At 33.1% G+C, this 26,390-nt stretch overlaps 1 protein-coding gene, 1 long non-coding RNA gene and 1 pseudogene across 4 annotated transcripts in view; 2 read left to right on the top strand and 1 right to left on the bottom strand.

Annotated features, from left to right (window-relative positions):
* Positions 1 to 24,579, top strand: part of LOC147909635 (uncharacterized) — a 59,817-nt gene extending 35,238 nt beyond the window's left edge. The window contains exons 2-5 of the mRNA XM_087406705.1: positions 23,514 to 23,641; positions 23,874 to 23,997; positions 24,111 to 24,290; positions 24,431 to 24,579. Coding sequence (XP_087262831.1) covers positions 23,977 to 23,997; positions 24,111 to 24,290; positions 24,431 to 24,535 — 306 coding nt within the window. The 5' untranslated portion in view covers positions 23,514 to 23,641; positions 23,874 to 23,976 and the 3' untranslated portion in view covers positions 24,536 to 24,579. The remainder of the gene's footprint in view (positions 1 to 23,513; positions 23,642 to 23,873; positions 23,998 to 24,110; positions 24,291 to 24,430) is intronic.
* On the bottom strand, positions 10,018 to 16,152 carry LOC147909636 (uncharacterized). 3 transcript variants are annotated; one of them, XR_015545154.1, is made up of 4 exons: positions 14,852 to 16,150; positions 14,513 to 14,708; positions 14,083 to 14,175; positions 10,018 to 13,666 (listed from the first exon to the last, which is right to left on the bottom strand). It is a non-coding gene; the product is annotated as an uncharacterized LOC147909636 (long non-coding RNA). The 3 variants fall into 3 exon arrangements; XR_015545153.1 differs by having other exon boundaries at positions 10,018 to 14,175; positions 14,852 to 16,152; XR_015545152.1 differs by having other exon boundaries at positions 10,018 to 11,462; positions 12,010 to 14,708; positions 14,852 to 16,146.
* A 13-nt stretch (positions 24,580 to 24,592) lies between the features above and the next one.
* On the top strand, positions 24,593 to 25,759 carry LOC147909634 (uncharacterized; annotated as a pseudogene).
* Positions 25,760 to 26,390: the final 631 nt, after the last annotated feature.

Below are 26,390 nucleotides of genomic sequence, written 5' to 3'. Positions count from 1 at the left end.
AATAGTATCTTTTAATGACAACGAACAATCGAACAACTAATTTAATAAGATATTAGCAGTAATATTTAACTCCTTAAACCTATAGAAACCCTTAATACCATTGTCTGTTATCTTATTGTTTTCCCTAATGTTCTGTATCTCTTTAATTTTTTTCAATACTTGCATATTATATTTATCAATAGATACTGAAAAATATACGTATTATTTAAAATTAAAAGAATAGGAAATTTTATAATGAAACATTTCAGTATAAACATAGTATAAACACAGTGTAAACACAGTATAAACCAAATATAATTGAACTAAATAACATTAAAGCGTAAAAATAATAAAAAATGTCTAATAAAGTCGACATTTCTCATAACGAAACATTCAATGAGAAAAATAATTCTACCAACAATATAAAATATTTGAAACATACCTTTTTCCACTAATTCATTATCAATCATATTACTACATACATTACTTTTATTATCCGTAACGTTTTGTACTATTTTCACATTATCTGTAGATAGTAGAAAATATACAATTGATTAATTTCATTGTAAATAGAAGAAACGATAATAACATGTTATATAATTAAGTCATTTTATATACCAGTATTTTTTGTGGTAATGTGCGGTTTCTTTACTTTTTTCTTAATGGTCTTCCGACTTACAATTTCACTGTGTAAATTTTTCTTATTTCCTAATAATAAATTTTTTTTAAATTTTCTTTCATCAACAGTGCTGTTAGCTAAAAATATAAATAGTAATAATAAGTTTTAACTCTTATGCATATACTGTCGAATTTATAATAATACAATACAATTTACTTACTAGTTCGTTTTCCATTTGCCATATCATTTTTATATTCAAATTTGGTTTTCATACTCATCAATTTATCATAATTTTCTATAATTAAAGAGGAGGCATTTAACATCAATGTAAACCAATCGTAATGTATTAGGTGTTGGAATTAATTCGTAGCGTTTTTTAATGAAAGAATGTTATTTATTTCATATGAGCATTAAAAAATACATTAATGAAAGTACTTCCCATCACTTGTAAAACGCTACGAATTAATTCCAACACCTAATATTTTTAATATAGTAAAAGCAAAAAAGGAATACTTTTTCAAAAATACAAATGACAAAAAATTTTAATAAAATAACAGTGCCACAGAATACAATATCAAATTTTCATCATAAGAACACATTTTAAATTATTTCTAAATAATTCAATTAATATTCATTTCAAAATTTATAATTAGCACTGTGAGTATATATAATCTTTACGGTAAACAAAAACTTAAGTTCATAAAAATTAATTAATTTATGTGCTATGTGACCAATAAAGTGATATATTATAAGGATAGTCAAAATATGAAGCAAAATATGAAATTATATCAATACATTTATATATGTTATAAAAGTAGAGTTAAACAAATTCTATTAATGAATATTATACGGAGTGTTCAAAATAAAACATTACAAATTATTATCTTGGCAATACCGCATTATTGAGAAAAATTGTTCAGATAAATGTTACCTGATTTCAAAGGACGCGAATATTGGAATAATTAATTTTCGGCAAAAATCAATTCAAAGTAGAGGTTACTATCTTTTCTGAAATGGAATTATATGATTTTTTTTCATAATCTGATTTCTGTAGTTATTCTGCATACAAAAGTATTAAGACAGAGATATCTAAAAATCAATACTTCTCGAATTATTTTGTACCTTTTCTAGCATGCATATTGACAGAAATATTAAATATTTCGTAAATTACCCATTTTTTTATAATGGTACCTTAATATCTTTATGCACAAAGTAATAAGACGAATCAATTGATGTATAAAAAAATAAACACGTAATTGCTTGTTAAAAATATTATATACATTTTGCGTATATATTTCTTTTAAAACAAACTGTTTATCAAATTATAAATAATACTGCTTTAATATTAAAGCAAATTTCATCAACATTTGCGTCCGTCAAAATATATAATTTTTGTCTGAACAATTTTTTTCAATAATATCGCGTTTTTGCGATAAAAATTTGTAACTCTTTATTTTAAACAAGTATAAAATATATTATAATTTTTACATATTGCAGACAATAACATTGCCGGTATATCATTTACCATCTTTATATTTTATACTGCAACCTTTCTTTTCTTTTATTACATCTGATTCTTTGCAGATATAATAAATGTTATCGGAAAATAAAATCAATACAAACATTTTTAAATTAGTATGAACTGGAGACCTGAAAATATTAGGTGTACAACTTTGCTTCCGCTGTTTTCCTATACATGGCTTTAGCGCTAAGTAAAATAAATAGATCATAGACGTCATACAATAAACTTGGGCATCTGTCAACAACCTCATAGAAACATTAGTTGATTTGTATCTGCATCATAAAATTATTCTCGATTGAAAATGTCAGTTTACGAGCCAAATTCTCGTCATTTGCGGGATTTTTAATTTTCTGCTTCAATATGAAGAAATCTGCGGCTGAGGCTCATCGATTGCTCTCAAATACTCATAATGAGGCCGCTATTAGTGAAAGAACGTGTCGTGAGTGGTTTCAACGCTTCAAGACGATGATTTTGACGTCGAAGACTGGCATAGCGGTGGAAGAAAGAAGGTTTTCGAAGATGCAGAATTGGAGGCATTACTTGATCAAGACATCAAGACACTTCGTGTCAAAATCAAGAAGAATTGGCACGATCATTGGAGTGACTCAACAAGCCATTTCAAAACGCCTCAAAGTCATGGGAATAATTCAGAAGCAAGGAAATTGGGTGCCGTACAAGTTGAAGCCGAGAAATGTTGAACGACGTGTTTACTTGTGAATAGCTGCTTGAAAGGCAAAGACGGAAGGGATTTCTGCATCGCATTGTGACTGGGGACGAAAAATGGATTCATTATGATAACCCCAAGCGCAGAAAATCATAGGGAGTTTCCGGCCGTGCTTCCACGTCAACGGCCAAACCGAATATTCACGGCTCCAAGGTCATGCTCTGTATTTGGTGGGACCAGCTCGGCGTAGTGTATTATGAGCTGTTAAAACCGACTGAAACAATCACAGGCGATCAATATCGAACGCAATTGATGCGTTTGAGCCGAGTATTGAAAGACAAACGGCCGCAATACAACGAGAGACACGATAAAGTGATTTTGCAGCATGACAATGCTCGACCCCATGTTGCGAAAGTGGTCAAGACAAACTTGGAAACATTGAAATGGGAAGTCCTACCCTACCTGTCGTATTCTTCAGACGTTGCTCCCTCTGACTATCACTTGTTTCGATCAATGGCACACGGCCTGGCTGACCAGCACTTCCGGTCTTACGAAGAAGTAAAAAATTTGATCGATTCGTGGAAATCGCCTCAAAAGATGACCAGTTTTTTCGACGCGGGATTCATACGCTGCCCGAAAGATGGGAGAAAGTAGTGGACAGCGATGGACAATACTTCGAATCATAAATGTATAACCAGTTTTTTACAATAAATCTTCGAATTTCGGAAAAAAACGGCGGAAGCAAAGTTGTACAACTAATAATATAAATATCTTTACTAAAGTTGATAATGTGATATAGGGATATTTTTGTACTACCGTTTGATTTACAAACAGAAGTGGAAAGAAATCGAATGCATCTAACTTAGTTCAGTTTAATGATAAATATCATGATAATGGTCTTGAAGAATTACTTTCAATCCAATTTAATTTAAGGAATGTATAAGAAGGTAACTTTATATTAAAATTTTATTTTAATGGAAATTTTTCTTTACAACCACTGAATAAAACTTGTATTTATAGTAGTAATTTTTATATCTTTACATAAATGTAGACTGAACAAAAATTAATTGTCAATACATATTTGTTTCAATAGTACTAATTTAATATTTACTTAACGGTACATCAATATATTCAAACAAAGGATAATACAATTTCTTAATCTAATAATGTTTCTTGTATCAAATGAATATATGTTCACATTTAATAAATATTTTAAGTCTCTTGAGTCTCTTGAACAATCATCATAGCAATATCGAATCATGACGTCATAAGCAAGAAATTATACATTAAGTTTCTTGTGTATCATTTGTAAATAAAGAGAAATTAAATAAAATAATAGATTTGATTTAAATCATTTGCAAAAAATTGACCGAAACTATCTTTATCCACTCAGAGAGGAGAAGGATTGGGAAATTATTTGTAACGCCGTTACTTTGTTGATCGTTACCTTGCTATAATAACGATTTGGTAATGATAGTGTTAACTTTTTATGACGATAATGATAACATCAGAATTGGAAAAGTCAATGTGTTATGGTTATTTGTACAGGTTGAAAAAGTTGTTTGTTACTGAAAAAAATAACTTCTAATTTGTAACGCGTTACTTTTTACTCATTACTTGTATGTCACGATGTTGCTTGTTACTTTTTTATAGTAACGCATAATGGTAAAGATTACTTTTCAAACTGACTTTTCTAATCTTAGCATGGCCTTATAGTATTTTGTTAATTACCGTTATTGATGGTTATAAACATTGCAAGCGTTATTATCAAATTGTTTATTATAAAAAATAAAGACAAAATAAAGGAAAATAACGTTTACAAATCCTAGTAAATAGTAAAGATACATCAAGTAATTTTACTAGTTTTTACTCAATGTAAATGCGTAGCCTATTTCACTTCACAAATTAATTACGTGTTTTTTTTTTATATTTACTGATTTTCAGAGAATTAAGGATAGTTTCGACTCATTTTTACAAGTGTTGTAAAGTGATCTTATCATTTTGTTTTACCTAAATTCTCTCTCTCCCACTTTAATTAAAATTGACATGCAAGAAATGTTTATTGTGTCATTTTTTGATCGCTTATAATGTCAAGATTCAATATAATTGAGGTGACTACTCAGAAGCCTTAATATTGTTCAAACAATTGTTTATTAAGAATAAATACATTTTTTTTATGCGTCTAGATACTAGCTATTGCATTACGAACTATTAATTTATCGTATTATATAAGAAAGAAAGTGATAGTATATTACTTTTTACTTTAGATCATGAAGATGAAGCAAGTCATACTAGTTCAATCAATAAAGAAAGTGATTCTTTTTATATACCAGATTCAGATACTTCTATAAATAATGAAAACAAGCAAAATTCTAACATTTCTTTAAAAAATAAAGATCAGAATTTATCTAAAACATATAATACAACTTCATTGACGTTTAAGTATAGCGCACCAGATGACACAAACATGATTGTGAAAACTGTGGAATCTGGAAATAAGAAGGGTTTTTGTATGTATTGTTAAACCGAACAATGTAGGGAACTACGTTCTCAATACCTCACTAGCGCAGCGAGTGTAGAAAGCCTAGGGATTTTGTAAGTTGCGAGTTGCCTACAAGCAACGTCAGAGATAAATAAGAGAAAAGATAGATTATGGCGCTCATCCTGTACGGTCATATTCATTCGAGTTCGAATAATAAAATTCATCACTATTAGTTACAAGAAAAGTGTCGATCATTACATCTCATACCACATCACACGACAAGCGTGGGTTTGTCTTGAGAATTTGATTCGTCAATTGAGTCACTTATTTCCACATTGGTGATCCCGACGTGATCAAGAGGAAGAAGTGATTGACCGACAACCGTCGTTCGAATAATTTCGAAACGAACTTGGTTTCGAACCAAGCAGCAGTGCTGCACGTCGTCGAAGTCTTGACCAGCAGGGAGGCTCATCGCCGACGTCGTGGCCGACAAGGAGATCCATCGCCGACGTTGTTATCGGCAGGAGGCCCATCGCCATGACCGGTCGCAAGGCCCCATCGCTGAGGCCGGAGCCGACAGAAAAGTCTTGCCGTCGGAAGCACCGCAGGGACATATCCAATAGGTGCGCAGCGTGGGAACCGGACGGGCCAGCCCAGGAGCCGGCGTTCAGGATGCCATCGCTGTCACCGCCATTGTGATCTGTGAAGGACGACATCGCCGTCATTGTGACCTGTGAAGGACGATATCGCCGCTATTGTGTCCAGCAAAGCGCGTCGTAGCCGCCATTGTAGTCGGGCAAGTTGCGTGCGCAGTGCGTCAGTTTTTAGCGCGCGTAATCCGGCAAAACAGGAAAGTAGACCCTCCGCGTTTTCTCCGTAAGGTTAACGCATGAACATTAATTAACGATGTCTCGATTTTGACAAATTAATATTAAGCGATCGACGTTCTATATAGCGTGCGCGTCAGCAGTTTATACTTAAGGCTGTTAGAGAATACCGGTTGTTCGTGAGCTTCGACGGTAGACGCGTAGTCATGACTCCTCCCACCTTTGAGGAAATGCAGGAGCAACTGATGCAGCTGCAAGCGGCATTTCAGCAGAGCATTGTCGTGTGCGTGGATTCATATAGGATTCCGAAAATTCCGCCGTTCTTAACCCTTTCGCTACGGGCCGATTTTTCGGCGCGCTACTCCCGCTGAACGAGCCGCTGTGCCGAAAGTGTGCACTTGCGGAAGATCTGCAATCGCCCGTAGAAAAGAAAAGGTGAAAAAATTATCACATAATACAATTAGAAAATATAATTTAATAATGTAATTTCGTATGGGAAGTTTCAAAACACGGGTATACACAAAGTCCTACGTCACATGTCTTACTATTGGTAATGCGTTTGTTGTTGCATACCATTTTGAGTACAAACAATATACTTTCTTAATCCGCCGGGAAATGTCTACCAGTAAGTCTAAGAGGATATTTATCCGCAGATCTAGGAGCGCTTTGTCTAAAATCGTCTTTGTGGTATTTCTGTAGAATTTGTCGGATTAATTGAAAATGATAAGCAGCTACAGAAATATCTTTGCGTGTTTTGTATTTATATAAGCAATATGAATTCCAAACTGCAATATCTAACAAATGAAAAAAGTACTTTTTATACCATTTTAACGATTTTCTGATGGATTTAATGGAATTAACAACCATATCACATTTGTCGACAGCGCCCATTGACAAATTATAGTCTACTATACATTTGGGTTTGCGTATAAATTTTTGAGTTTTATAATTTTTCTTTCCTGTACATATAAATTCGCTATTATGGAAAGTGGATAACATGAAAACGTCCCTTTTATCACGCCATTTAAGGGCCAGCAAATTACTCGTTGTCCGAAAATCAATCTCGCCTTTTTTTAATTTTTTGTCCATTATAGGCATTCCTTTTCGCCTTTGCTTTACAGTCCCACAAGCATTTGTTATATTTGCATGTAAAAAATTAAAAAGAGCAGGACTGCTATAATAATTATCTACATACAATGTATGTCCTTTTCCCAAGTAAGGTTTCAAAAGCGTCAAAACGATGTTTCCTGTTTTGCCAATTTCTTCTACGTTTTCTGTTACGTGTGATTCACTACCTATATATGATTGAATCTAGTAGCCTGTTTTACAGTCGCATAATACATACGTTTTAATGCCAAATGGCTTCTTTTGGCCGGTATATACTGTTTAAAAGATAGTATCCTTGAATAATAAAAGACTTTCATCTATGCACAAATTTTGAAAAGGATAAAATGAGTTTTCAAAAGATTTTTGAAGTCTACTGGAAATACTGCTAATTTTTTCCGAACGATTAGAAGATTGCTGAGCATTATCAACAAAATGCAACATTTTTAATAGAATTAAATATCTGTCTCTGCGCATAATTTCGCTGAAAATATCTGTTTTTAAAAGCTTATCTCTAGACCAATACTCGCTAAGATGTAATTTTTTGTTTCTCGACATTAGTAGCGTACATGCGAGAAAACAGTATAGTTCGTCGACAGTTGTTCCAATTTTGATGTTAGGCACGTCATCACTTACTGTATGTGCCCAATATTATTTATTTCATCTACAATAAAGTCCACAAGATCAGGTGAAAAAAATAATTGAAAATAATCTAATATTGCAGAGGAGAAATTTATGTCGTCTCTCTGAAGTCCAGAATGGAAGTATTAAAATTGTGAAATCTTAATTGAATATTCTCCATAGCCCATTGAATATTATTAGAACTAGTTGATGACAAAGCATCTTCGACATAATCATCTTCTGATTCTGATTCTGACGTACTAAGTACATTTTTCCTTCGAATGCTGATTGTCTTCTTTCTAGCACAAATGTTTATTGCAATATCGCTATCGGAGTCCGATGACTTATCATATATTTCGTTGCTCTCGTTTTCTCTCCTTGTTTTGTAATTTGTATTCATTATCTTTGAGGTGTGAAAAATAAATGAAAAATATAATAAAATGCAATGATGCGAAAAATAAAGAAAATAAAAGCACATACCATGCAAATGTATCGTGTGCGCGAGCCCAAACAAATGTGCTGTCGAAATGTTACTTTTACTGTTGATCATATTGCAGCCTGAACGTAAAACAAATGCAAAACACTTGCGATGGGTAACCATGACGATAACACACGATTAAAGTCACCATTGGTATGCGAAAAATAAAAATAGCGAGCGTCAGGCGCAAGGTGACAACAGTCACCGTTCGTACATAGGGAGTATCAATTGTTGGGTGACTATAGTCACCGATCGTACGTAGCGAGCGTCAATCGTTGGGTGACTATAGTCACCGCTCGTAGCGAAAGATCCGGTTTAATCAAAGATTGATATGGTTCAAATCGAGACCACATTCGAGGCCGCACGAATCACAGAGCAAAAAACTAAGGCGCATCATATGATTATGTCTTTGGACGCCGAAGCCATCACGTGCTGCAGAGATCTTATCGCGGAGCCTGATGAGAACGAACCATACACCAAATTAAAACAGCGTATTATTGAAAATTTTTCAGCGTCAGCCGAGAGTCAACTGCGACAACTAATAAAAGACCAAGTGCTGACGTCAGGGAAACCGTTGCAGATCACTCAGTTGACTTCGTAACTTGAACTCTGACAAGCGATGTGACGACGCCATAATAAAAACTGTTTTTTGAACACTTATCACCGCACATTAGAAGCATTCTTGCGATTTCCGAAAGCACGGATCTGGACAAGCTAGCCAAAATGGCGGATAAAATAGTTGAGACCGTGGGTCTGCGCAGTGTGCCGCCGCATCGTTCTCAGAGTCTAAGCCGTTCGACTTAGAAGCTAAGATCGACCGTCTGGCCGCCGATATGGCCACTCTCGCGGTTAAGGTCAAGCGATTTAGCAGATCTCCGGCAAAAGACGGGGCAAACAAAAATCGTAAGCGTTCCAAAAGCAGAAGCTCTCGTGTCTTCTGGCCGCATCGCACTTTCGGGACCCAGGCGCGAGTTTGCAAAGGAATCGACAAATCCCCATGTTGATTGGTCAAGGCTTTAACGGACGGGAAGGCGGAATAGAGTCTGCCACCGAGGAGACAGATATGGCAGGCGTTGATTCTTCTGTCCGTCTCCACATCCGCGATCGAGTCACCGGAAAGCTATTCCTTGTGGATACGGGACGGAAATTCGCTGCTTCCCAGCAGATACGCGAAGAACAAAACTCCGACCAATTTCAAGCTTTACGCGGCAAACAATACGCGTATAGACACATATGGGGAGTCGTTCCGAACGCATTTAGGGTACGCCCGCTCACATAGAATTTCTGCGTAGCATCAGTTCCGTACCCGATTATTGGGGCCGATCTGATTGCACATTACGGTCTCCTTCCGGACCTTAAGGGTCACAGACTCATCGATTCACAAAACAATGTGTACGTGTCAGGCATTGTCAAATCGGTACCACAGCTTGCCATCAGCACGGTCAATCCCAGTACGATTCGCGAGCATCTTATCTGAATTTCCGGAGGTCCGGTTTAGAACAAGCAACTCCGAATTGCAGTAGCGATGTTCGTCATATCATTATCACGGGCTCGCTGGTAGCCGAGCGCCCCAGGCGATTAACATAACATAAATTTCAGAAGAAAACCATTAATTCATTAAAAACAAATAGAAAAAAAATTGATGAATGCCCTTTTTGTCAATGCTCTCACTTTGGAGCTGTTTACACATGGCGATCTCTCTGTACAGATCAATAATCGCATGTCGTAGATATCAATATACAGGGTGGGCCATCTATTGGTACGTTTTTGAATTTCGTCGTATGGCAACACCGAACGAGCTACAGACCCGAAATTTTGACAGTTTATTAGTCATACCGTCCGCGGCACGAAACAACATGTTTTCTCTTGAAGAGCGTTTTGAAATTTTAAAAACTTATTTTCAAAGTCAGTGCTGTGTCGCCGAAACTGTACGAATTTTGAAAAGAAATATGGGTCGTGATAGAGCACCCACCGAAGGAGCTATACGCAAATTGGTGAGGAAAGTTCGTGAGAAAGGGATGTTAGTGGATGACATTATATTACGACTGTTTTGAGTGAAATTGGCGCCGAGGTAGTCCAAAATGTCATTAATAATTGGGGTGACCGAATGGCATACTGTAAGGCCAGTAGAGGGAGCCACATGAACGAAATCGTTTTTCATTCTTGACGCGGATACTTTTAGCTTCACAACAAAAAAAAAATTAATAAAAAATATCAATGTATGCTCATTTGATCGCATTTTTAAAAACGTACCAATAGATGGCCCACCCTGTATAATATGAACACATTTGATATCATATTTGACTGATTGTACAATATAAATCCAGCTTGAATAGGAGTTGGATGTGATTTTTGAGACATGGGCTTGGAAATACAAATTTTTAAAATAGAAACCTTATATTTTACGAAAAAGAAGGACAATTTTCATTGAATAAATCGTTTTCAATTGAAGATATAGGTACTTTGGAATCGGTATTCAGTTTTATAAATTATCTTCTTTCTCCATTGCCATAAAAATATTTTTTTCGAACTAATATTTATTTAATTATTAATTAATATATTTATTAATTTAATTATTTATTAATATATTTATTAATTTATTTTCAGATTAGAATTAGATTACAAAATATATTGCAACTGAATAATAATATGTACTTTTTTAAATTTAAAATAAGTCCATTTTTTGTTTTTTAACTTCAATTGCATTATGGTACGATTATAAATCGGACTGTAATTTTTGATTCCTCTAAATCGATAAAAAACCCCCAAATCATATTTGGTTCGAATTACAATATCTAATTTATCTATTGTACTTAATTAAACAGTTAATTAAGTACAATTAGATGAACTATCCAATTCTTCGAAATGTCATTGCTTATAATAAGAATCTCAACATTGCCAAGGAAATATTGTTATAATTTTGAACAAACAAATGCATTATACATCTTCTCACATCTCAAGATCTACATTTTGTTTGATGTTGAAAGTTTCCGTGGTGATCTATCTTGCAACTGCCTTGCGGTACTGATGTTAATGCAACGGTTTTTTAGTGTCCTCTCCTCCCAGATTGCTTGACGAGATCCTTATAAAAGATCTTGCTATTGCTCCAGTTTTGCAACGCGTCCCAAATTTCTTTCCTAATCTTTATACCTTCACCTAAGTCAACCTACAAAATTAATGTTAAAAATCACGGAAATATTATAGAAATAATGATACTATGCATAAATGGCATTTGAACCGTTCGTTAGAAGAACTCGTTAGAAGAAGTCGATTTAAGTCTTATACATATCATATACATATAATTTAATAATAATATTATAATATTATATATATTATATTTTACATATTATAATTCAGGAAATGAATATTCGTTTATCTTTAGTCGCCCAAAGCTTAAATCGATTTAGGTCGCGCGTTCTTCGAATGAACGGCTGATTTAATAATCAAATACATTTTATACATACATATACGAACAATAATACATACACACGCGTGCGCGTGAAAAAATTATGTTCAAAGAAATGATGTTCAAATCAAAGAAATGTTTTCTTTAATCGTATAGCAAAAAATCATTTTGAAGAAATTTTTCTCTGGATGTAATAAAAAAATCAAACTACAGAATGCCATGAGATGTGCAATGCAGACGCTACTCATATTCTTCTGAAAATATAAACATTTTAAGTACTAAGGAAACACTATCGTTTTCACATCACCTTGAGGTAGATCTTTTTTTAAATGGTTTTCCCAGTAGATCTAATCCATTCTCATTGTTTAATGCAACAATTGTTCGTCTTCCTTGTGAACAGAGTTCGGCTCTTCGAACTGTGTGCCGCGTTGCACGGTGCACCATGTCCGGCGTAATGGTATTAAAGGCCGCCATGATCTCATCGCGTACTTCATGTTCAAGGCCATCACGCTTATGCTCGATTAAGTCTTTTATATGGCCCCAAACAAAGTAATCAAGCATATTTAAATCTGGCGACCTTGCCAGCTAAGTAATCGGACTACCATGACCCATTCACCTCTCCGGAAAACGCGCGTCTAACATTTCTCTTGTTTGGAGAAATGTGCGGGAGCTCTATCATGCTGATAAATCAGCGTTTGGCAAATATGGAGAGGAACGTCCCAGAGAAGCACCAGTAAATCATTTTCTAAAAACTCTCTGTACGCTTGTGCACTGAGACGTGGCGGCAAAAAATGAAAACCAATCTAAAAATTGTCAATTGTAAATACATTCGAAAAAACTATGGAAGAAAAGATATTTTCTTTATAGTTTATAAGAATATTTACCAGTCGGTCCTTTAACACTCCTGCCCATACGTCGATTGACCAACGATATTGAAAGGCGCCCTCGTAAATGGCGTGTGGATTTTCGAATTATCAGAACAAATAATTTCTTGAATTGAACACACCATTTGGTGTAAAGGCCTCATCCGTCCATAAGATATAATCGAGAAATGAGGCATTTCGCCGACATTGTGCAAGAAGCCCTGCGCATATTTTATTGATGTTTAATCTCTGCAAAAAAGCGTTGTGGTCGAGTAAAAAGAATAAGTAAATACCTCCATAAAAATGAACGCGCGGTGCTTCATCTCGCTCCAACAATTGCTGCACGCGTTGGTAATGAAACGGCCGTAAATTATTCTGCCGTAAAATGCGATGCACCGCACATCGCGGTAAACCGAGTACGCGAGCTGCGCGACGCACACTAAATATTCTTATAACTATAAAAAAAATATCTTCTTCCATATTTTTTTCGAATGTATTTACAATTGACAATTTTTAGGTCGGTCCTCATTTTTTGCTGCCACGTCTCAGCGTAGAGACGTACAGAGAGTTTTTAGAAAACGATTTATTCGGTACTTCTCGAGGACGTTCCTTTCCATATTCGCTAAACGTTGATTTATCGGCATGATGGAGCTCCCGCACATTTCTTCCATCAAACAAGAGAAATGTTAGACGCGTGTTTTCCAGAGAGGTAAATGGGTCGTGGTGGCCGATTACTTGGTTAAGGTGCGTGCGTGCATGCGTGCGTACGTGCGAAGTTATTAAATCGTTAGTCAACCAGAGTTTGATAAAAATAGGTTTTAGTGCTAATAATGATATTATTAGTGATATTTATATTTTAGTAAAAATAAATTAAGAATTTTATGGAACATGTTTATAAAAATATGTACATATACATATATTTGTACAAACCATGTAAAAATATAACGTTCATATTATTCAATACGCAAATATTATTTATTTTTTACTGACTTTATTCGCATTTTCCGTGGAACAGCGTTGTTACATTTTGCTAGACTGATTTTTTAAAAATATAAACGGCCTCGTTTATATTATTAGGTGGAAATTTATTGAAAACATATTCTAGAAAAAAAAATATTTTTTTTATTTCGACATAATAAAGATTTTTGAAGAGTATATATTAATAATTATTATAAGCATATCTTTTATTGCACTAATTTTTATCGGATCTAATTGTTTTTTCGCTGCAAAATCTTGTTTAATATGAAAGTGGCTAACTTTACCGGACAAAAAAGATATTGTTAATTCATGTTTGGAAAGACCACTGATAGTAAGTCGATCGTAAGGCATGCTGTATATTAGAATAATCGATTCTAGTGGTAGGCAGTTCGAATTTTTTTTGCCGATTTGGCAAAAAATGTTTGACTGAAGAAAAAATTTAAGTTTTTAAAAATCAACTTTAGTTGTTACACATGAAAAAGTTGAAAAGATAAATGATTTAAGTAAGCAATTATATACAGTCAAAATACAACACTTACCTCTCTATTTGTTCATCATTGCAGAATATGGTAATAGAGATAATAATGTTAAAATTATCACGAGCAGCGGCAGGAGAACCGTTAGAGATGGATCTACATAAAATGAACATATGTACATACAAGATATTTTTAATGTTAAATAAGTATTTTATGTTCATCATTACACACACGCAATAAAATTTTTATTTTGGAATAATAACTTTACATATTGGACTTAATTTTTATTGTAATAACTTAAGAAAACAAATTTGTATTATAGAAAAACTCGATTTGCAAACGGGTGAATTTGATTTATGAAAGAATAAATTTGATTTGCAATAAGGTGAATTTGATTTGCAAAAAGATGAATATGCAAAAGGATTATTTTGGAATGCAAAACCTGTAACATTACGAAAGAATTCCATTCAGTTATGAATACAATATTATTTACCTTTTCTTTCCTGTTCTTCGATTGTTTTGATGTCTGCAGCGTCAATTCTTTTCAGGTTCTTTTCTTTGCTCAGATATTGAACTGTTACCATCTTTCAAGAATGCTTTCTTTGTAAACTTTTTTCGTCCACTTCTTGTTATACATTTGACCCTGTGTTTTTCTAAGTTCGTGACAACATCTGTCATTTCTGTCCAAGCTACACATAACATTTATTAGTCACATAGGATCTTAAAGTGTACAACAATGATTGTGGCTGTCCTTACATTCAAACATTCGAATAAAAATATAATAACAGAATAAAAATATTTATATAATAACAATGAAAATATTTTCACTTACTACAATGTGCTACCAGAATAACTGCTACAGTCTCCCAGTCCGTTTTTTAAACGTTTTATTCATAGCTGTAGAATAGGGCTTAATGATACAGTTTTTCAGCCATTCAATTGAATTTTTATTTCTGTCATGCCTTGCGGAGCATCATCGTCATCAGGTTGAAAAATTATCCATTCTTTGTATTCAATAGATATTCCGTAAGTTCCCGATCGTACGCGCTGTAGTTCTGTTGCGCCGAATTTAATTTGCGCGAAAAGAATGCGAGCGATTTCCACGAGTCGTTTAAACGTTGTTCGAGGCGGCCCCGATGGCGAAATCTGACGCGTCACAAACGAGGCGCGTCTCGGCTGCGTCGGAGGGGTAAGAGAGTATAGTCGCGTTGGCTAGACTCTCCTTGCACTCATTAAACGCTTCTTCAGCCACCGGCGTCCATATGATTGGCCGTTTGTCGTTTTTGCGTGAATCGCGAAGGTACTCATTTAATGATGCCTGAACGATAGCTTCATTATGCAGTAATTTACGATAAAAATTGACAAGTCCAAGAAAACGACGCAATTCGACTATAGTGTTAGGCCTTGGAAACTCGCGAATAGCCTGAATCTTATCGAGTGTTGGTTTACACCCTTCGCTGTTAATCGTAAAGCCGAGTAATTCTAATTCTTGTTTGTCGAACTCGTTTATCTATTATACATTGAGTCGTAAATAAAACTTTTCTAATCGCTGTAACACTATGCGTAAGTGAGCTTCGTGCTCTTCAAGAGACATCGACGCTATGAGTATGTCATCGATGAATGCAAACACAAATTCCAGGTCGCCTAGAGCGCGGAAAATTTGACGCTGAAATGTTTGACTCGCGTTTCTAAGACCATATGTCATGAATTTATATTCGAACAGTCCGAAGGGCGTAACAACAACCGTTTTCGGAATATCTTCCGACGCCACTGGAATTTGATTGTATGCCTGATGCAGATCTAGTTTAAAGAAAATGACTTTCCCACGCAGGTTGGAGGAGCAATCGTGCAAATGCGGTACGGGAAATTTATCCGGCATGGTAATTGAGTTAAGACGACGGTAATCGTCGCAGATCCTCCATGATCCTTTTTTTTGTACCATGTGAATGGGACTTGCCCATGGACTACTGGACGGATGACAAATGCCGGCTTTGACTAGCCGTTGAAATTCATCCTTTGCCGCTTTTAATTTTACCGGACTTAACTGCCTGGGGCGCTCGACTACCGGAAGGCTCGTAGTAATGATATGATGACGAACCAGCGGCCAGCAGAACTTCTGCTTTTGGAACGCTTACGATTTTTATTTGCCTTGTCTCTCGACTGAGATCTGCTGCATCGCTTGACCTCAGCCGCGAGGGTGACAATATCAGCGGCCAGACTGTCGATCCTAGTTTCTAAGTCGGATGGCTTAGACTCTGACGATGATACGGCGGCACACTGCGCAGAATCATCCACGGTCTCAACTATTTTATCCGCCATTTTGGCTAACTTGTCCAGATTCGTGCTTTCGGTAGTCGCAAGAATGCTTCTAATGTGCAGTGATTGATAAGTGTTCAAAGAACACAGTTTTTATTACGGCGTCGTCAAATCGTTTGTCAGAGTTCAAGTTACGAAGTCGACTGAGGATCTGCGACGGTTGCGTGCGGACACGCACGCACGCACGCACACACACACACAGGCGCGCGCTTGATGTTTAATAATAATTTAATTTTTTAATTTTAACAAATTTTATTTTTAATAATAATTATTATAATAAAAGTTTTGAATTATATTGCTTGTTCCACGGCCTGCTCCACGGCCTCTTCTGCGGCACAAAATATATATATATATATATATATATATATATATGTAATGTATATATAATATAATATTATATATATTATTATATATATATATATATTTTTGTGGTGCGTGTGTGCGTGTGTGTGACATATATATATATATATATATATTTCATTAAAATTATATATTTCTGGTAATTTACGGGAAATCTCAGCTATCTAACAATATATGATACCCTAATTATAGTATACCAATTTTCATTTATATTAATATTTATAATAAATATGAACAGTACAGATTTATTATTAGAGATGCATGACATCTTAAAATTATCGGAAACTGGATATCGGATATCTGAGAAGGCAATTTCTTCGAGTCGTGTATCCTACATTTTCCGGATACCGAGAAAGTGTTTTCTAAGAAAAAGGCTATAGAGAAAAAAATTGTAATTTTACAACAATGTATAAGATATTATAGCATGAATATGCAATATGCATACTTGTCTCTACAACATTTGTATAAGAAAAAATCAACAATTTAATGATATCTAATTTCAACCGGATACATTCTCGGATACTGATGATATCCGATTATCCGGTCAGATAGTGTCAGATAATACCAGATAGTGGATATTTTCTACTTATTATCAAAGTAATTTCGATATTCAATATTCGCTTACGTTAAAATAATAAATTGCTTGCACTAACCTTCCATCGCGTCGTCATCTTCTTTCGTTTACTCCGTGCAGCTCCTCCACACAGTGTAAGCATGCATATGTGAGTCGCGTTCGCGAACTAACAAATAAGCATCCAGATTTTGTCGCAACGATGCGCTATATATTATTGTTGATTTTTGCTCGCATGGTCGCAAGCAGTATCGCCACATCATTTTCAATGTTAGCTATAATATTGAAGATAAAGTGGAATTTCACACAATATACATATACACACACAAATGTACATTGCATATTTAAATATTTAGTTATATATTTAGTTTATATATTTAGTTAGCATAGCAATATACAGATATGTGTGACGATTTAACTAAAAAACGTAAGCGAAGTTTTTTAGAAGCTTGGCTTACAGACGAAAGATACAAATTTTGGATACGCGAAGTATCATCTGATAGCAATATGTATTATTGCAATGTGTGCAATAAAAATTATTCATGCGATTCAATACATGTTTCGTGACATGCGAATTCTGCGTGTCATAAAAATAATCTTGAAAAAGAATACATTGTCCATTAATGACGATACTTCAATTCATTCATCTATTAACGATACTTCAATTAAAAAATGTAATAATACATTAACATTTAAAAAGAAATGGTTATATTTTGAACAATTCAAATGTTGGTTACGTGAAGCGCCACATGATGAAAACTTATTTTATTGTTTAATCTGTGACAAGTATCTTACTGCTCATTTATCTCACATCTATCATCACGCAGAATCCGAAGCACATGTAAACAAATGTAAAAGTTCTTTTAATGAAATAAGTGAATCGAATGAAAATTTAAATATTCAAAACAAATCGCTTTTGTTTGAAGAACGTATAAAAGAAGCAGAAATACGATTTGCCACATTAATTACGGAAAAAAATATTGCTCATACAACTGCAAATAAGATTCTTAATTTGTTCCAATATATTGAAAAAGATCCTAATGTATTACAAAGCATGAAAATGAATCGTAAAAAATGTACAAATATTATTAGGTGTTGGAATTAATTCGTAGCGTTTTTTAATGAAAGAATGTTATTTATTTCACATGAGCATTAAAAAATACATTAATGAAAGTACTTCCCATCACTTGTAAAACGCTACGAATTAATTCCAACACCTAATATTACAAACGTTTTGAGTCCAGTTGAAACGGAACGTGTTGTGAACAACATTCAGAACACAAAATTTACAATATTTATCGATGAAACATCTGATATTTGTAATGACAAATGGATGACTTTTCTTGTTTGACATACATTGAGCCAAAAATATTAGATAATTGAAGTCAAATTAATTGATATTGATGCTAGAGATTGCAGTGCAGAAAAGTTGTATGAAGCATTTAGAAATGAAATGTGGACATTACAGATACCATTTACAAATATTGTTGCCTTGTCATGCGATAATGCGTCTGTCATGACAGGGAAACATTTATCGTTTAAAAAAAAATTGGAACAAGTATGTCCACGTTTACTAACATTATCGTGCCTTTGCCATTCCTCCGCGTTAGTAGCGAATGCTGCGTGCAATAAAATACCCGATTTTTGCGAGGAATTTATTAAAAAGATTGCTAGATATATTAACAGCAGTCCAAAACGATCAGCTGTATTCATTAAATTTTGTGAATGTTTTCAAGAAAAAAGGCTTAAAATATAAAAATTATGTGATACGCGCTGGTTTTCTCGCTATTTTTGTGTTGAAAGACTTCTAGAATATTGGGATACAATAAGATACTTCCTTTGTGAAATAGTTGTAAGCGAAAAAGCAGGTCCTGCCAAAGATTTATTGTCTATAATGGATAATATAGAGACAAAAGCTTATTTTCTTTTCTTACAGTATATTTTATATTTGTTTAACAAATTTAATGCACATTTTCAGTCATTAGAAACAGGAATTCATGAATTGCAATCAAAATCTTTAACATTATTTTATAAAATTGCCAAAATTTTTTAAAGAATGAACACAATGTTTTTCTGTACATATACTGTTTTCTTTAAAAGAAAATCTTAATGAAAAGAAATCTTAATGAAATTAACTTAGGATCAGAATGTCAGGAATATCTTAACGAATTAATGATGCAAGGACACGAAAACGTAGTTACAATAATTCGAAGCAACTGCTTGATGTTTTACGTGACTGCTGCTGAGCAAATTCGTAAAAGATTGCATGTAAACGATATTTTTTAATCAAAATTAAATGTTTTTGGATCTTCACAACACAGTATCTTCACAAGATATTGATAGAGAAACATCATTCAGCAATGTTTTATTCGTAGCTCAAACTATCGGTGGTTTCGATGAAGACGCTTTAAAGAAACAATGGTTTGCATTGCCATTAGATTTTGCATTGCAGAAGAAAATCAGTCTCGCTAAATTAAGATTCGATGTGGAAACAAATTTTGCAATTTCAACATCCAAAGAACATCGATAAATATCCAAACTTAACAAAACTTTTAAATGCTGTACGATCTCTTCCAAATTCAAATGCCGACGCGGAGAGAATGTTTTCCTTCTTAACTGATTTGAAAACAAAAAAACGCAACAAATTGTCGTCAGTTTCTGTTAATGCCGCTTGCATTGTGAAATCAGCATTAAAAGCGAGAGGAGAAACTTCTTTAAGTATCACTATCGAAGAAAAACATTTGTATCGTATGTCGACGAACATATTATACAGTAGTGTTGCTAAAAAAAAACGAAGTACTTCAGGAATACGTGCTGCTGATACAAATGATATTGTTGGTCCCTCGAGAAAGGATTAAAAATATTAAATGTAAAATTTTAATCTTTTTAAACTTCCTTAAATAAGGATATAAATAAGGATATAACATTTAAAAGCGTATTAAAAATATTGTCCGTGTGGATGTGACGCTTATGAACAATGAGCGAAACGTATAAAGTCGACACATACAGCAACATTGAGATTTCCTTAAAAGTTCTTTAAGAAACATCTTCAAGATATTTCATAAAGAACTTTGAGAGATATCTTATAAAAAGTTGATCTTACGTCGATTTTAGACATCTTACTCATTGGGTAGGAAAAAATCAGCGTATTAAAATTCCTGGACATAAGACTGAAGAGCTCAAAAATATTGTCCGTGTGGATATGACGCTTATGAACCCAATGAACGAAACGTCTAAAGTCGACACATGCAACTATATTAAGATTTCTTTAAAAGTTCTTTAAGAAGCATCTTCAAGATATTTCATAAAGAACTTTGAGAGATATCTTATATAAAGTTGATCTTGCGTCGATTTTAGACATCTTACTCATTGGGTAAGAAAAAATCAGCGTATTAAAGTTCCCGGACATAAGACTGAAGAGTTCAAAAATATTGTCTGTGTGGATATGACGCTTATGAACCCAATGAGCGAAACGTATAAAGTCGACACATACAGCAATATTAAGATTTCTTTAAAAGTTCTTTAAGAAGCATCTTCAAGATATTTCATAAAGAACTTTGAGAGATATCTTATATAAAATTGATCTTGCGTCGATTTTAGACATCTTACTCATTGGGTAGGAAAAAATCAGTGTATTGAAGTTCCCGGACATAAGACTGAAGAGTTCAAAAATATTATATTGTCCATGTGTATATGATGCTTATGAACCCATTGAGTGAAACGTCTATCGTCGACACATACAGCAACATTAAGATTTCCTTAAAAGTTCTTTAAGAAGCATCCTCAAGATATTTCATAAAGTACTTTGAGAGATATCTTATATAAAATTGATCTTGCGTCGATTTTAGACATCTTACTCATTGGGTAGGAAAAAATCAGCGTATTAAAATTCCCGGACATAACGCTTAAAAGCTTAAAAATACATATAATAATTAATGTCACACACAAGCAAAAATATTGTCACAAAAAATTAATATAACTGTGATATATATATATATATACATATATATATATATATATATATATGTATTTATATATATCACAGTTATATTAATTTTTTCAATTGAAGCGCTATTAACATTATCAATAAATTTCACATTTAATAGAATCTGGAAATTATGTGTTTCAATAAGTTCGACTAATTGTTGTGACAAAAAAACGACAATTGGCATCTGGAGTATTTGATATGATTTTATGGACTAAAAAAATTATAACAATAACCTGAGCATCACGCTCTTCGAAAATATAATTGTAATTGAGCGTGAAAAATATTTGATCTCATTATTATAACGTGAATAAAATTTATTCGAAATTAAGTGAAATTAGGTTTTCAACATGTATGAAAGTTATAACACACATTAATTTTGTAATACTGAAGATAGCCTGATATATGAGGTCTATTTTATTGTATTGTTTTTATTCTATGGTAATCTATTAAAATATAAATATTTCGCTATTAACATCTTGCAGTCGTGGTGTATGCCTTTTCAATCACATTGTTTTAAGTTTAACCACGTTTTGACTCCTATCGTTAAAAAAAACATGTTTAATGATGTTGCGTTTATGACAAATACGCTTTGTGTCGATCAATATTTTATTATATATAAAATATTTCTTTCTAACTATCGCATCCGCATTTAAAATTCTGTTAATGAACAAAATTTTGAAAACGAGATTACTAATAATATAAATAAAGATGATACCAATATAATTTTGTAATGCACAATTGAAAGCCTTCATATGTTGTGTAATTTTAAAATAATTTTTTATTTGCCTATTGAAAAGCGAATCGGTTTTTTTCCTACAAGTATTGCTTAAAAATTACACATACGAACAATAATTTCAAAAATTATATGTAAATATATTTGATCTAATATATATGTTTACTACTAATTATAGTATTATTTCCGATCTCACATCTTACGCGCTCGATTACGCCAATTTCTTGCGGATCGAATTTATGATCATGGTACATAACACGAATGGAAAATCATAAACAATTAATAAATTCATAAATAATTTAATCTCCTGTCAACTATCGCGTTTTGATACGATTTATAATATTCTGGATTTATGGGAAGAGTGTATTACAATTTATTACAATTTATTAAAACTTATATGTTATTTAGAACGTTCCCATGCCTCCATGTCTCTTGATACACGCCTGACGTCGAGAGCCGAAAGGCCGAGAAAGCATATTTCGGTTGCTCGACGCTCGCTTGAGTGAAATAAGGTTCTCTCCGTTCTCAGCGCGCCGACAAGGCAAGCAATAAGAACGTAGTGCAAAAATGACAGAGCGATAATGGTCGGCACGCTTCTAACCAAGTCACACGGACACGGACTCATGCTTGTGTTGCTACCGGTTGCGCCAGGCCGCCGATCGGTGGCGCTGATCATGTGCTGCAAGTGGCCCGGAATTCGCATCACTGCTTCAAACTGAGTGAACACACAAGCGTTAACTCCAATTTTACTGGCATATTGCACGATATTATAAGAAAGCATTATATAACGATATTATAGGAAATTAATAAAAAAAGTTGGTAATTACACTTTATAAAAGCTAATTAGCTTTCCCGCATCTCAAAAATCAATAAAATTAAGCTTTTTTTACGCGGTTTTGCAAACGAAAGACTTTCTAGCAAAAAAAATATGTCGTTATTTGCTCTGCGAGCCGAGATATAAATTATTAAAGTTAACGATTTATTCATATTAGGAAATCTACTGTAACAACGCAATATTGCGATGTACAAATACAAATTCTTTGCTTTAAAATACGAATTTTCTACTTAAAAAATACAAATTTTGATTTAAAAACAAAAATTATACATGAAAATTGTATAAGAATGTAATTTGTATTTTTAAAGCGGAGAATTTGTACTTTAAAGCAAAGAATTTTTATTTTTAAAGCAGAGAATTTATGTTTATAAATCAGAGAATTTGCATCTTTGTTGTAACTCTGACATTGATAATTAATCAGTTGATAGATTTCGTAACCTCAGTTGTTTTTCAAACTTTTAATGATAAATATCTTGCTTCATGAGGCAAGGCAACGCTTTTTTTTTGCTAGATTCTTTCATTTTGCGCAAAAACGCATTAAATGAGTCAAATTTCATTGATTTTTAAGAGAAAGAAGGGAAGGGGGAGAAAGAGAGAGAGAGAGAGAGAGAGAGAGAGAGAGAGAGAGAGAGAGAGAGAAGCTAAACTGCATAATATTACCAAAAGGTTTACATTTCTTATTTCATTTTAGGAATACGTTTCTAAAAGTATGAATAGTGAAGCAAGAGGTTCTTACAAGTCCTACTTGAGAAATGCCACAATCAATACTCCGTTCTAGAGCAATGGCAGAAATTGGTCCTAACGTAGATAATGCACAAGGTAGTGAACTATTGCAATTAAACGATGTAGTAATAAAATGAATTATTAATTTATAATTTCAGTTGGAATATTTTATTAATGTAGGAATATTTTATTAATATATTAGTATATGTACAATATATGAGAATTATTAGATGTTGATTTAAAATTTTTCAATGATTTTACATATATGCATATTTTTGGTTCTTTAATTCATAACATTTGAATAACAGTATTCATTTTTCATGTACAGACCATGGAGGTGGAACAGGAATACCCACATTTCATTAACATTGAACAACAGTTACATTTATGGAATACTCATAGAAATAGTGATACAGAAACCGACCATCTGTATGAATAGATCCAATAGTGATGTAAGTTAATATCTTTATATTTATGAAAAATGTCACACTACTTTATCATGTACACAATAAATATATGTGAAACTATATACAATACAATATAAATACATGTTTTTTTTCTATAGAACGAAGAAACGCTGACAGTAGTAACATCAATTCCAAGTATTTCAAGTAAGGACGAATCTGACAGTTATAACCGTAGTAATACACAAGATGATTCATTTGACGACGATAGTGATAATGATGCGTTTGAGGATGCAGAAGATATCGAGAATTTTGAATATATTCCAAGAGACAATAAAAATGTATGTACATTTTTGTAATAAACATTAATAAAATTTATTGGCATAATTTTTATATTGTTATATATGCGGCATTCAACATATTTACATTGTTTTCGTTTAAATGAAGTCTCCTTAGTGAGTACAATAATTTTGTATTTCAGAATTGGGACTCACTATATGAAGGTTCTCGTGCATCAAGAGAAAAAGGATATTTATTATTTTTGCATTTCATTATTCGTCATCATTTAAGTGACATAGCATTATAACATCTTATTGAATTAATAAATCTGTTATTACTTAATTCTGTAAATACATGTTCTTTAATGAGTACGAAAATTTTGTTTCTATAAGAAAACGTTATTATTGTTCGAATTGCGAAAACTCTTTAAATATTAACCATCTTAAAGAAAAAACAAGTGTAACATGTTTGCAATGCAGTGAAAAAAACATGAAATCATTTCTGACAAATAATATGTACTACTACGTCTTCCGTTACAAGAGCAACTACATACAATTATAAACAGTCATATTTATTATTTTTTTTTGTAAGAGGAATGGTTGGTTTTTGATGTAATTTCCAGAACTTTTTATAGATCAATGATAGAGAAGAATGTGATTTCAGAAAACGATATTATTATTAAATACTTTGTAATTTAATTCGGATGGCGTTAAACTGTGCCGTTCTTCGTCATTTTCGCTGTGGCCAATCCAAGTGTGCATAAATGAATTATAATATCATATTGAATTCGAAAAGAAAACATGATACTTTGTGGTCTATGATATAGTCATAATAATCCCAATGCATTTATATTGTATTTAAATTTTTTTGTTGAAGAATTGACTTCTTTATATGAAAGAAAGGAATTATGTATGGAATATATACGGACAAGAAATCTGTATAAAAGTTCACACAATTGTAAGCCCTGTAGATTCTATAGCAAGGTCAATTCTTCAACCAATTGTACAATATAATGGACAATATGGTTGTTCATTTTGATTGCACGAAGGTCAAAGTTGAAAGAGGATCAACTAGAGTTTATCCGAGAGATGTAGGTAGGAGTAGAACATTAAGTCAACATGAGCAAGATTGTGAAATATCTATGTAAAGTGGCATTATGAGAGGTATCAAAGAACCTTCTATTCTTACGCTGTTACCAGTATTTAATATTATCACTTCGTTCACGCCGGATTATCTTTATAGTATTTTATTGAGAGTTGTAAAGACATTCACTGAAGCCTGGTTTGATTCTGCCTATCATGACAAACCATCTTGGTATCTTGGCAAAACGATTATTTTTGATAAAAGACTGTTAAAGATAAAGCCGCCATGTGAACACAAACTCTACGGTCATTAATGAGAGAAACATGTGGAAAGCTCCTGAATGAAAACATTTTTTTCTCTACTATTCCATGTTATGTATGCAAAATATAATGCCTAATGCATACCTTAAGCATCCAGTTCAGTATATATTGTTCCAAAAAAAATATAACATATAGATTTTTCTTTAGCTAAAATTTCTATACAACATTTTGTATTTAAAATTGAAAGGCTATACGAAATAGAATTCTATAAATTTAATATACATTCAATGCTTCACATATCTTCTTCTGATAAAAGATTTTGTGCTCTTTAGGCAACATCTACGTTTCCATTTGAACATTACAATGGAATTTAATTTAAGTAAAATGTTCAAAAATTCTCAAGCTGTATCAGAACAAATATATGAATATATAAATCTTATATTAGATTTAAAAATGCCGAACAGTTATCTGCAATTGTTTTTTCACGTATAGTATGTTCCGAAGGTGTAAGAACACTGTACAATACAAAATAAGTGCAGTGTATCGACCTCAATAGTGTCGTATATTGACGATCTTTCGGAGCACCACAAATGATTAAACTTTCTTTGAAAAAACTAATAGAAGCTTTTTTAGGAGAACATATTTTAGATTCTGCTGATAGCTTTTTCAGTGATTTATTATAAATAAAATGTTGTGACACATGAATATATAAAGCACTGAAAAAACGTGATAATTGTACGACTGAGTTATATAATGTTTTTTTTTATCACTATGAATGCGATATTAGGCATTTGTACACAATCTAATGCAGAATATGTC

This window comes from Acromyrmex echinatior, chromosome 5 (genome assembly GCF_024713525.1).
Source record: "Acromyrmex echinatior isolate Ae372 chromosome 5, ASM2471352v2, whole genome shotgun sequence".
Lineage (NCBI taxonomy): Eukaryota > Metazoa > Arthropoda > Insecta > Hymenoptera > Formicidae > Acromyrmex > Acromyrmex echinatior.
Note: the sequence above shows the minus strand (reverse complement) of the source record. Positions and strands in the feature narration are given on the sequence as shown.